The sequence below is a fragment of the Abramis brama genome (genome assembly GCF_963993115.1).
Source record: "Abramis brama genome assembly, chromosome: 16".
In the NCBI taxonomy this organism is placed as follows: domain Eukaryota; kingdom Metazoa; phylum Chordata; class Actinopteri; order Cypriniformes; family Leuciscidae; genus Abramis; species Abramis brama.
This window is the reverse complement of record NC_139978.1, coordinates 30,744,325-30,758,204: the sequence shown is the minus strand read 5'-3', so window position 1 is coordinate 30,758,204 and position 13,880 is coordinate 30,744,325. Positions and strand designations below refer to the sequence as shown.

Here is a 13,880-nt window from a genome sequence, read left to right as displayed (position 1 = left end):
TATTGAAGATAGTTTGCAGTTTAATCAGCAGAAGTCAGCTTCAAGACTCACACAGAGTTCGTAGGCCGCCCCGTTACAGTTACAAAGATCAGAGCCGTTATACCCTTCATCAAGGTCTAAGCTACGTCCTTGCTTCAGGTTGAATGATTCTCATTGGCTATGAATAGATAAACATAGTAATTTTCCACACATATACAGATAGACTGAAGCATATCTCCATCGATTATGCAGCTGACACTTGGACCCTGAAGTTAGGCACGTCATGACCTTCCAGGTCGCAGATTTGAGTTGCTGGGCGCCATCATGTCCAGAATAACAACTCAGTCAATCTCCAATAATGCCAGTGGTTCCTTAACCTTCAGTTTTATCTATTTATATTTTGTGCATCTCTTTATTTATATATTATTTGTCCATTTATGTATTTTTTATTTTTACAGAACCTTTTGATTTGTCTTTATTTTAGATCGATTTACTTATTAATCTATTTATTTATTCTATTTTTTTTATCCATTTTTTTTTTTTTTTTTACTATTTACAGCACTTTTGATTTTTGTATTGTAATTGTTTATTTTTTATTTTTTATCTATTTTTCCATTTTTATTTATTTGAATTAATCTTATTCTTCTGATGCGTACTGCAATTACATGCACTTTAAATTAATCCCAAAACATTGAGTCTGAGGCATGTTTGGGAGCTTATGTCTCTGTGTTGTGTCCTAGTTTATGAAGACATCTTGGTATCCGGTCGAGGGGACTCGTTTTTCATCCGGACTCATTTTGAGTATGAGAAGGAGCTGCCTCAGTGTCTCGCCTTCTCCCGGGGGGAGATCCTCAAGGTGGTGGACACCTTATACGACGGCAAACTGGGAAATTGGCTGGCCATCCGCTTGGGCAAATTCAACCAGCTGCTGGAGAAGGGCATCATTCCCAACAAGAGCAGGTGAGAACGGAAAAAGATGGACAAATCTTTGCCTGAGATTAAAAGCTATATATGTCAAACTATGTCGAAGCTAAACTGTGTTTAAGCCATTAACCCGAAAATAGGTCAAACACTGAGTTTAATTATTTTAATTTTTTTGTATCTAGGACAAAACCCGATAGCAGACTTTGCACATATGCACAAATCATTAGTCTATAATGATCTATCTCTCTCTTTTTCTACTCATAACCCTTGCTCTTGTGCCGATCAGAGCGGAGCAGATGGCAAATGTTCAGAACACACATAAGGGCTCAGGAAGTGACCGAGCCGACTTCTGGAGACTACGTGGTCAGAGGGCGGCCAAGAAGAAAGACCTGCGGAAGAGCCGAGAGGAAAATTCTGCTGCTGTCGCCACACGATTCCCTGCCTATGAGAGGGTGGTGCTGAGAGAAGGTGTGTGTGTGTGTATGTATATATGTATATGTATGTGTGTGTGTGTTTATATGTGTGTATATGTATGTATATGCAAGCTGAATAAATAAGCTTTCCATTGATGTATGGTTTGTTAGGATAGGACAATATTTGGCTGAGATACAACTATTTGAACATCTGGAATCTGAAGGTGCAAAAAAATCAAAACATTGAGAAAATCTCCTTTAAAGTTGTCCATTTATGATAACGATTGTGCTGCATCCACTCACAAAACTAAATGTTTATATATTTACGGTAGGAAATTTACAAAATATCTTCATGGCACATGATCTTTACTTAATATCCTAATGATTTTTGCCATAAAAGAAAAATCGATAATTTTGACCCATACAATGTATTGCTGGCTATTGCCACAAATATACCCGTGCGACTTGTGACTGGATTTGTGATCCAGGGTCACACACTTTCTCAATAAGATGACTTCTTACACACAACATTAGTCAAATCTCTGAGCTGACCGGCCTAATGAAAGTCTGTGCAGCTGAGAAAATTTTAATATGTTTGAAAAATGGGCTCATCACTGAGAGAGATTGCTCCCTACACGCTGTTCAAAAAAACCCCCTAATAAAATCATCATGATTTATTTGGCAGAAGCCCACAGTCAAGAGTTTGAAAATGGCTGTTTTGGATCATCAGTCAAGGCTCTTCCTTAATCCTCTCTGAACCCTATTTACATAGCTAAAGGAGCGTGTATTATCATTAGCAGAAACCATTCTGTACTTTAGTCAGGCTAAAACAGATTACCTCGACTGTGAAATCCTTGTTGTAAACCCTGTGTTCCTCCCATAGCGGGGTTCCGAAGGCCGGTTGTGCTGTTTGGACCAATCGCTGATGCTGCCAGTGAAAAACTGGCCTCTGAGCTTCCAGACCAGTTTGTAATTGCCAGTGAGTTCATGAGACTGTCTCTGTGATACCATCAATAACGAGATTGTCACACTAGGTTTTAAGCATGCAAAATTATTTCAGACACCATAATGAACACTAACAACCTGATATGTCATGCTTTAAACTTTTGTTTGGAATAATACTAAATTATTAATTTAAATGACAATACATTTTTAATGTTAAATATAAAATATGTTAATTAAATATTATATAAATACATAAATTTCATTATTAAATAACACAAAGTTGTATTAATAATTAAATTGAAGTTTTTAAACTTGCACACATGTGAAACTCCAAAAATGAGTTTGATTTATTTTCAGTCTAAGTTTAATTTAGATTGTGTTGATTAAATGTCTTGTGTAGCCCTTTTTCATGAATATAAACTTTGTATGCATATGAATGTATAATAAAGTTTGGTGCGACATCAGCTTAAGACTTTAAGCTAAAATGTTAGCGCTTTAGCTACCGTTAAATAAAAATAATAATTTGCTGCATTGTATATATTGAGTAAAGTATTTGTAGTTTGATTATACTTGTTGTTTTTGTCCAATGGCACATCAGAAACAGAACCCAAAGATGCGGGGTCGGAAAAATCCTCTGGGGTGGTTCGTCTCAACACTATTCGACAGATCATCGAACAGGTAATTGTGTAATCACACACAAATGAATAACCAAAACGTGCATTATTTTGTTTCAGTCAGAGTCATTTACTGTATATGAATGTACTTTTATGCCTTGTACTATACATTTAACCTACATTGACCCATTTTGTCATTGATGCAGGACAAGCACGCTCTCCTGGACGTCACTCCTAAAGCTGTGGACACCCTGAACTACACGCAGTGGTACCCCATAGTCATCCTCTTCAGCCCGGACAGCAAACCCGGGGTGAAGGCGATGAGACAGAGAGTCATCCCCAGCTCTAACCGCAGTGCCCGCAAACTCTACGATCAGGCTCTGAAGCTCAGGAAAACCAGCTCACACCTGTTTACCGGTCAGTCCTGGGGGTCCAGACACCTCGTATGAAAAGCTGTCAGTATTTGCTCACTTTTTGCTGACTTTCTCTCTGAAAGGTTATTTTGTGAAAATTTACATTTATTTTATTTAATTAAAGATTTCTTTAGCATTATTTTGGATTGTAGCATTGTGGAGGCGAGTTTAGCATGAACAAGCAGATTATAATATGATTCTGTGCAGTAAAGAGTAGCTATGAAATATTGTGATTGCCACATATCAATGAAAACTGACTTTGACACAGATTCCGGTTCGAAAATCACCAAATGATTGAAAGCAGCTGACGGAAACACAGTGAGATAAATAGATCAAGTTGAACTTAGAGACAGTTGACCCAAATCGAAATGTTTTGATTTCCTATCTCTCTCTCTCTCTCTCTCTCTCTCGCTCCCTCCCCCATCGGACTGTTAGCTGTTATCGATCTGAACTCGGCTAATGATGCCTGGTACGGCAGTTTGAAGGAGACCATACGAGACCAGCAGACCCACGCTGTGTGGGTCTCGGAGGGGAAGGTAAAAACAATGGACGTTATAGTTCTCCATCACCTTCTATCCACTCTGAAACAAAATCTTTTAAAGTCAACATGAAACACTGTTTACAACCTATTTTACTTCTGCCATCTGATGTATTTCTGTGAAACTGTATATACAAAAAAAATAAAAGCAGGACATCACTGAAATCATTCAAATTAGAGATGCAGCAATTTTTACTTTTTTTTTTTGGAGTGGTCAGTTCTGTTATGCAGCACCACTAGTCTATAACTTGTAAAAAGTTTATTCTAATAATAATAACAATAACTAAATAATATTATAATTATGTAATACAATAATGTAATATATACAAATGCAAATACAAATTATAGCTTGTAATAATAAATACATTATATGATATAAGGTTATATAGTATACAAAATATAAAAATAGTATAAAAATTATAACTTATAATAATAATAATACAATTTTCTTGCTATTATGTAAAAGAAGAATGCAAAGGAAAATGAAGAGCTAAAGTTAGAAACAGACTAAATAAGAAAACATCTAAAATATTTCACACCTGCCAACATCCCTTCAAAACAAAAGTAGTTAAATTATTTAAAAAAATTCACCACATTTACTTACTTGTGATATTGAGACAAAAGAAAACCAATGATTTCAATCGAAGGTATTTAAGGGGTCATGAACTACATTTTATTTTTTTTATAATGTTCTCTGAGGTCCACTCATAATGTTATCAAGATTTTTACATAAAAAAACATCCTAGTTTAGAAGTGATAAGCTATTTTCCATCCTGTTTTTGACCCTCTCTTTCAAACACTTCGTTTTGATGGGCGTGCCGTATTCAAGACTCGGAATTTAACGCTCACTGCTGTAATTGGGTAACAGTTGTGCATATTAAAATCAGTAAGTACTTGGAGTTATAATTGACAATTTTGTGTAAACTGAATTATGAATGAATGTACCATTGTTACCACACTTTCATTCTTATACGCTATTCATAGTTCATCCTTTTCGATAAAGTGAAAAACGTATACATTGTCGTTTGCAGTGCTTTCCTGAAGCTTTTATTCAGGATTACAGCGAATGGGATCAAAACGATAACAAAAGCAGCGTTCTCTACGTGCTTTTTTCTGTATCCGCGAACCTCCTGCATTAACCACATAAATGCTGAAGCAAAAGAAAAAACAGCAAATCACAGCCATTCAGTTTGACTGCGTTGCTACAGTATAAATACTCAGTACATATCATAGTCGTGTGTTACGACATGCTGGAGTAAACCTGTGTTCGCATCTGTCTCATATTCACTAATACATGACATGTGCGAATCGGTGGGCGGGGCTTAAGGCAAGACACTACAGGTGAATTGGGTAAAATTTTAAAATAATAGATATCACCATGAAACTTCCTCAGTTGATTACTTACAGAAGTATATACAAAAATGTATTACAAGTTTTAGAAATTTGTATTTTTAATTATGCAAATGAGGTATTATCTCATTAAATATGCACGATTTTGCATATATTTTCGGTAGATAGATCTGAACATATGATAAAGCCAGGTGCAAAATTCTTTTTCATTTTGTTTACACGCAAGATGAAAAAAAAAAAATTCAGAGGGATTTCAGGATATATGCTTTCATTACCTAGGAAATCAAAATATACTATTCATAGCCTTAAAAAATACATTTTCGCCATATTTTTTTTAATTAAAATGTCACATAAATCAGGCCAGGAATGATTTATTAACAAATCCCTCTGAAAATATCTTCAGAATACTGCTAAGTGTATAACTGGAAAGTTTGGTGTACACAGGTGCTACATAGGCTGAGATGTTTGTTCTGGAGAATGACAAAAAACTCATTTTGAGAAAACGGCAGCTAAAGATTTAAATAGCTCTAAATGAGATTTCATCATTAGCTTTAAATCCCCCTTTGGACATTCACGATTGGTTACTGATAGAAAGGAAATACCCATATTTGGGTTACATAGCGTTGTGCAGGAGACTCAGAGCTTTACAACGATACCGGTCATGACAGACTTCAGTAAACAGACGGATCTCGGCATGTCGCGCTGGAATGCTAACTTCTTGGTAAATTCGGGAGAAACTTACTGCCGCAAGTAAATAAAATGCAATAAAATAAACATCTTAATGTATATTTTCAATGTTTTCTTTATAGCAGCTTGAAAGAACACATATTGAAGGAGTAAACTAGCCCAAAATCTCAAAACTGACCACTGCATGAAAAATCGATGTTTTTGCCTGCCGTGTCTCGCCTTAAGAGGCAATGATGTAGAAGTAGGTGTTGGTCTTTTTCTGCAGAGGCGGTCTTTCGTCGCACTATGACGTAATAATGTGACAAAATCCGAAACAAGCCTGTTTTTGGACTAACAAGGACGTTTTGAGTTCTGAAACTTTTTTTTATAATACAATGACCTCTTATATGTCAACAGATCAAGGGAAGTTTGATTTCTCAATTCATGACCCCTTTAAAAAAATAAAATACTATTTTAGTTTTATGTTATAGTAATATATATTTTTTTATCTAAAATGTTAACACAAGATGAATCATGTGCAGTACATTATAACCAGGATTGTGCATTAAAAAATCCATTATGGTTCAACTTTCATGTTAACTTTAATGCACCATTTTACAGCATCTCTTTACTTTCACATGTTCCCACTTTATCTTTCCCAGTATTCCTCAATGTTTCCCTTATAGCCACAGTAAACCCATAGTTTACCTGCTAATGCATGTCTTCCTTTTCTGAAAATCATGGTAGACATTCCTCCTGTTTTTCTGTGCTTTTACTGTTCATCATTCTTCAGTGGTGCTCTACAGCTTTCGTTCTGTTTTGTTTTTGTGTTTTCGTTTGTTTTCACTCCTCTCTGTACACAAGATCCATCATGTGTCTCTTTTAGCTGGACGGGACGGAGGGGGACCTTGACGTTCACGACGACCGCATGTCGTATCTCTCGGCGATGAGCGCTGACTATCTCAGCATGGACAGCCGGCTGGCCAGCGACTACGAAGACACGGCGGATGAGGGCGGGACTTACACAGATAACGAAGCGGACGAACCACTCGACCGCCAGCGGGTGTCGGCCATTAGCCGTTCCTCTGAGCCTGTCATGCCAGAGGAGGTTAGCATATGCGCACACTTTCACACTCATGCATGCATACTAATTCCAAAACATCGATGGCTATTTATCATGGCCGAAGACATATGGACACTTGCATCCCTCACAGTGATGGTGAACTGCATGACATCTACACACTTAAACACGCTTGCTGCGACGGCATCCCTCACAGTTGCCTAGATCAGCACAAAGTCAGCTGTGTGCTAAAAGAAAGGTCAAGCCAGCAAGGAAATACATTTTCATACTGAGCATAAGACACCAGCACACACTTGTCATGCATGCATTACCTGCTGTAAGTGCAAGAAGTGCATGACAATGAGTTTACGTGGCAAATCATGTGGAATTCATGCTTTCAAAAAAACCCAAAGAGTATATGTAAATGCAAAAAGCAGACTCTACTGCCCCATTCTGTTAGATGTTGGAACCACAACATTACTGATCACTAAATATTTACGTAACAGCCAGGGTAACAGATTATGATTATTCCTGCAAATGTCATTATTAAGGTTATGAAAAACCTGGAAATATCAGGGAGTCAGTGTTGTGATTGTTAACTAATGCCAGTGTCGTTAACTAACTATTAAAAGTAAAAAACTATTTTTTAAAACAAATTTTTTTTATCTTTACTTTTCATTAATTGAAATGAAGCTGAAATAAAATAAAATAAAATATAAATATTAGATATAGTTAGATTATAGATATAAAATTTGAAATGTTGTCTTTGCAACTAAGTGAAATAAGTTGAAGTACTAAAATTGCTCAAGCCAAAAAAAAAAAAAAAAGTTTTTTAATAAAGTACAAAAACTAATATTTTACAATGAAAACTGAAAATATAAAATAAAAGCAAATTCAAAATATTAATAAATACTGTAACAGTATATAATAATACTAAAATAATATGAAGGAAATTGTGTTTTAAACGGCCTGGACAAGACATGGATGTGTGGGAACCTTATAGATATGAATGTTAATGTTAAATCAGAAGCATGCTAGATTGTTGACCCAAGACAAACACATTTCTGTGTGAATGCATTAATGAATGCTTTCTATGTTATCTGAATTGTCCCCCCTCCAGATCCTCAGGAAGTCCAGCCCAGAGATTCGAGGTCGTATCCGCAGGGTGGGCAGCAGAGAGATGCTGACCGAGGCTAGTCCCCCCTTCATGTCCACCTTCCTGCCTGACCCCGCGAAGGTGAGCTCATGTCATGCTCCCCAGTGGCTTTCCTTTCTTAAAAACACCATTCATCATCGACCAGATATTAGACTAATGTCAAAAAAGGAAACTAAAATTGCATACAAGTCATTTTTGGACACTTATGCCACATTTTAAAAAGAGGAATGTCGTTGCATTGATATTTTATTATGTAATGCAGTGGCATGCATCCATTTCCTAATACTTTGTAGAGACTCAGAACTTTGCAGTAAAGATGATAAACTCTCTCAGACTAATACAACTCTTCCCCTGACTGAACCCGCATTCATGCAGAAGAACGGCCTGATTTGGCGCAACCATTTTTCCAGCAGTTCAGAATCCTCTTGCAGCAGCTCAATGGCACATTGTGGTAATAACTAGTGTAGTTTACTTGAAAGCAACTGTTTTGAATAATTTGTGTCAGACATGTATACTGTGACCTTGATGTAAAAAAAAACAAAGTAGTTTAGTAACCATTTACAATAAGGTTCAACTCGATAACATTAGTTCATTAAAATGTAATTTTTACAGCATTTTTTATCTGTTATTATATTTTATTATATGTTATATATTGTTTGTATATATTATATATTAAGCTATTTGTTATTTTTTCATAACACATTAACTATTGAATTATCTTTAAATGTGTTAAAAATGTATTGATATATGTAGAAATTATTTATTGTTAATTCATGACAGGGTTATTTAGGAGTATTTATATACCACTCTAATACTGTATTTATAAATATTTTGAATTAGCTTTTATTTTCATATTTTCGGTTTTCATTTTAGTAACAGTTTTAATAATTTTATGTGCTTTTGTCATTTTTATTAGTTTTTGTTTTTTAAATATTTCTATTTAGCATTCATTTATTTTTATTTCAGTTATAGTACTTTCTGTTTTTTATTTCAGTTACGTGCAAAGGCAACATTTACAAAAATTTTATCTGATATTTATTTTATTTTACTTCAGCTTTATTTCATGGAATGAAATTAATTTTTAATAGTATTAATGAATAATAACGGGTTCATGGTACCTAATGTATTAACTCATGTTAAAGAATTCAAACTTATTGTAAAGTGTTAAAGCAACACCAAGGAACATTTTTTACCTTAAAATAATGTTTCCAAAATCGTATGAGTGGTTCATCAAGTCGTAACAGGGTGAAAGGCAGTTCTGCATTCGCTTTGCAGCCCTATATCTGCTATAACCACTCTATGCAAGTTTGCCAAACCGGGTCGCGTTTCTGTAGTTCGAATGAGACATAGAAAAACTACAAATTTACAATTTTACAATAATTACAATAGTCATTATTTAGTTTTCCTTCGTTTCTGATGTCGCAATACATCATACTTTCATGAAATCATGCAACATACTCTACCTTGTCAGTGGACATCGTTCATTCCAAAGCCGGTGCTAGATAAACAGCGAGTGTGTGTGTGACATTAGGCTGCGGGCGGCGAAATTATTTACGACAGCGGTAATGGACAATTCCGCTTCCAACCTGTAGGGCGACCGAAGAGGAAAAGTTACTTAGTGTTGCTTTAATAGTAGTTTTAGTGTTTTGGCAGTGTTTATAGAAAAACTGGCACAATTAGTAGTTAGTGTTGGAGATTGTACTGGTAGTGTTGCTGTTGTAGGTTTTGTGTTTGGAATCATGGATCTCAATGTGAAAATACAGCGGTGGTGACCCTCAGTAGATGCATTCAATCTCAGTTCAATCCAGTGCTAAAACTGGCCTTTACCTGTGGTTTTAAGGCCAATTCATACTGCACCGTCACCAGATTACAGCACGTCACTTCTCGGACATTCTGATTCTGATTCAGCATGTTCAATCAGCGAAAACAAGCTCTGACCGATGCCAACAGGGATCCGACAGAACCTGACGAAGTGTCTGATGCTGTCTTATCGGTGCGGTGTGAATTGGCTTTAAGGGGCCAGTCACACAGAATGCGCTTTTGCTTTGAAAAACTTTTTTTAAAAGTTAAACTCTTTTTTTTCTCTAAACCACATATTCAAATGTCTTTCAGGTAAAAGTGCTGTCACAAGTGGAGGTGTCACGGGGGCAGTACGACCCCTCTCGAAACTACGACTCTCGTTCAAGCAGTCCCGCAAGCAGCGAGCACCCGCGCAGCCAGGACTCTCCAGCAAAAAACAAGCCCCTTCCTCCCCCACCAGCACTCAAACCTACCTTCGCGTCCCGCAGCTCCAGAGGCCTCGTAAACAGCCCCCCGGTACGGGACAATGAACCCCTGGGGGACAGTCCCGACGATCCTTCCCAGAGGTCTTTCCGGGGCAAAGTGAAGGCCTTCGAGCAGATGGATCACTTCGCCCGGAACCAGAGAGTTCTGGAGATCCAAGAGGCCCAGAACGCCAGGGTGAGTTTTCATCTTCTTTAGGCTTTGCATGAAGAACAGTACAACGACTTTTCGTCAGTCTCCTCTTATGCTAGATTGGCGTAGTAGCAAATTTATTAAAGTCAATTCGCTATGGCTTTTATGTGTCCCTTACACTCATCATCCAGTAGCTAATAAAAGTGCATCACTATTTTTTTTCATTCTGTGATGAATCAGTAGGAATTTTTAATTGTGTTTTTTCTGTTGTCTGTAAACCTGCTTTGGAACAAAATATTTGTATGTTGTAAAATATACAACATTAAATTGAATGCTATACAAATAAATTGAATGGAATTTAAAATTTAAAGTTGTTTTTTGGAGGGTTATTGCTGTTAACTAAAACTATTAAAAACATTTATGTTAATTGAAATAAAGCTGAAATTGAAAATTAGAAATGTTGCCCTTGCAATAAACTGAAACAAGTTTTAAGTTAAAGCACTAAAATTATTAACTGGAAATAAATAAAAACTAAAATGAACTACAACTAAAACTGAAATAAAAATAACTTTAAGCCCAAAAAGCAATATTTAAAAAAATATATAAAATAAATAAATAAAATGACAAAAGTAAAACGAAACGACTAAAAATATACAAATTTAAGCTAATTCAAAATATGAATAAAGACAAACAAAAAATAAGATAAAAGAACAAAAATTAAAAGAGCACTGCTGTGCAGTCATCTATATGCTGGGTTAGGGTAGGTTGACAAAAACTAATTTTAGCAGTTAAAAAATAAATGCAAATTTATATTAAAATTCTATATTTATTATTTAAAACATTATGTATTATATATAAAATTATAAATCAAAATGTACACTCTTCTGGAAAAACAATCCAAAAGTATTGATGATTCACCTTGATAGTAAAAATGTTGTTTAATAAAAAAGAGAATTATATATACCAAATTATAAATACCAATTGCATGTAGCAAACCACAGATCTGATTGTCTAATTTTCTGCCAAAATATACAAGTAAGCAATTCTGATGTGTTCATACTGTATTGTCATTTTTCAGGTGGAGATTGCTCAGAAACATCCAGACATCTATGCCGTCCCCAAGAAGTCTCAGAAACTGGACCACAGCAGGCCACAGCCTATCGGGTAAGAGTTTTGTTTTGTTCTGAAAGTGTGGTCACATAAGTGAAATTTTGCGGGCGATAAAGGTCTATGGTATTTGTTCATAGTGTAGTGATGTATGAAGTACAGTTCACATACTTTCAAACCAAGTAGATTTTTGTTGTTCAACATGGCAAATTTGCGTGACCAACTCGAACTCATTTTGAAATCTGCATGGGGAAATCCTACACTCTCACGTGAACAACAGTATGTGACCACTCCTTAAAGGGCCAGTTCACCCAAAAATGATGTCATTTATTGCCCACCCTCGTGTCATTTCAAACCCTTAAAGTCCCCCTGTAGTCAATAATTTTATCCCCTAAAACTCAGGGGCTTGAATGTAACTCTTGCCTCATTTAGTATATGCGGTTCTATGAATATGCAAATTAGCCCCGCCCAGCTCAGATCCACTCATTGATGATCACACGTTGACGTGATTGGTTACAAGGTAGTTTGTGACGCCAGAAACACCAGCGATTTCAAACCGTGTTTTGAGACTGTCTTTGGTTCACTGCAGCAATGGTGTCGACTTATGAATTTGCACATGGTTTGTCTTAAAGCATATTAAAAACACCCCATAGACATATATTTTCACCACTTTAGTTCATAGTAATCCATATGAATCGAGCGGTTTAATCCAAGTCTGAAGAGACATGATCACTTTTTAAGATGGACAGATTTGGGATAGTTCACCCAAAAATGAAAATTCTGTCATCATTTACTCACCCTCAAGTTGTTCAAAACCTGTATGAATGTCTTTCTTCTGCTGAACACAAAAGAAGATATTTTGAAGAATGTCGGTAACCAAACAGTTGATGGGCCCCATGGACTTTCATAGTATTCATAGTCAATGAGGCCCCTCAACTGTTTGGGTACCGACATTCTTCAAAATATCTTCTGTGTTAAGTTGGAACAACTTGAGGGTGAGTGAGTAAATTTCATTCCATTTATCCCTCTCAGTGTGAAAAAGTGTGCTAAATGTTTCACTGATCATGCCCCGTTTGCTTCGCGTCCAGCTCCAGTGCGCGACCAGAGCCCCAGACGCCTCCTTCCAAGCTGCCATACACGGAGAGCCGCCCGCTCGGCCTCGGAGAGGAGCCCGGGGAGGAGATTCGACAGCAGCTGGCGGAGCAGACCAAGCGCGGCTATTACAACACAGCACAAAAGTATCAGGACACTGAGCTGTAGAGTTCCTCTGCTTCGGCTCACCGCACAGCTTCACCATTCCACCGGGGCGCCGCCCTGCACCAAAACTGCTGCTGCTGACTTGGAAGTCCCGTTCGCTTTTAAGTTTCCCACGCGTACATTTGTCTTTTTCACTTCAAAGAAGTTCAACTCTCTGTCCGTGTGGATAGAATCTTATATTTGCATTCGTTTTGTTTCCTTCCGTGTGATTCCAGAACCATGTTTTCTTGCCTATGCAATTTTTTCAGTTTCTGCAACGCTACAGAAACGTCTCGCCACGAGTCACTCTCTCTCCCTGTCTTCGCTCCATGAAAACCTTAAACCTGTCGTGTGCTACAAACCAGCTTTTTGTTACTTTCTTTTTATAAGCCTGAAGCAAAACTGTTTTAAAACGTCACTCTCTTTAAGGTTTATACTACAGTATCTTTGCATTCCTTCATTTCTGATCATGTGTGTTATATGATGTAAGACAATACACTGGATTTTGTTACAACATTTTGAAGTGCCTTTTACTTTACGAATAATGTTGGAGGTTTGTGGACTTGACAATCCAGCCCTCTGGACAATATTTTTGCTGCTTACAGCTCCAAGGAAAAACAGGGAAAAAGTCAACACCAAAACCCTTAATACCGTCCGCCCGTATCCTCAGTGTAGCGACAGCAACGACAAATGAGTTCTGTTTCCAAAGGGACACTTCACAATTCAGGTGGATGCTGGTTGGGTCGAGCTATTGGAACTGCTGATGTCACGGTTTGTCTTATTTCAGCCCCACTGCATTACGTTTTTAACATGCTTGATTGTAGGTTAGTCCGCTTTACCTCCACGCATTGGTTCAAAGTGCTTCTAAAACTCGTGGATTATATTTTGATGGCTTCCACTGTGTGTGAGGGTCACACGCCGAGAGAATTTTTCCCTGGACTTTTACGTTCAGGTCTACTGTGGAATTTCACTCTACTACACCAAATAAAATAAACTATATTGACTTTCTTGACTTAGTTGTGTGTTTTTTAATATTCAAACAGGAAGTGTTTTGGAATCCATCA

At 36.8% G+C, this 13,880-nt stretch overlaps 1 protein-coding gene across 8 annotated transcripts in view; it reads left to right on the top strand.

Moving 5' to 3' along the window:
* Positions 1-13,820, top strand: part of tjp2b (tight junction protein 2b (zona occludens 2)) — an 83,289-nt gene extending 69,469 nt beyond the window's left edge. For 6 of the 8 annotated variants that reach the window (XM_084138698.1, XM_084138702.1, XM_084138703.1 and 3 more), the window contains 11 exons: positions 720-939; positions 1,190-1,371; positions 2,200-2,295; positions 2,860-2,939; positions 3,082-3,292; positions 3,724-3,824; positions 6,729-6,950; positions 8,023-8,139; positions 10,171-10,518; positions 11,552-11,637; positions 12,669-13,820. In XM_084138698.1, the coding sequence (XP_083994824.1) occupies positions 720-939; positions 1,190-1,371; positions 2,200-2,295; positions 2,860-2,939; positions 3,082-3,292; positions 3,724-3,824; positions 6,729-6,950; positions 8,023-8,139; positions 10,171-10,518; positions 11,552-11,637; positions 12,669-12,840 (1,835 nt within the window). In that variant the 3' untranslated portion in view covers positions 12,841-13,820. Of the gene's footprint in view, positions 1-719; positions 940-1,189; positions 1,372-2,199; positions 2,296-2,859; positions 2,940-3,081; positions 3,293-3,723; positions 3,825-6,728; positions 6,951-8,022; positions 8,140-8,433; positions 8,510-10,170; positions 10,519-11,551; positions 11,638-12,668 lie in introns of all 8 variants that reach the window. The other 2 variants (XR_014609490.1, XR_014609491.1) reach the window with 1 other exon arrangement.
* The last annotated feature ends 60 nt before the right edge of the window (positions 13,821-13,880 follow it).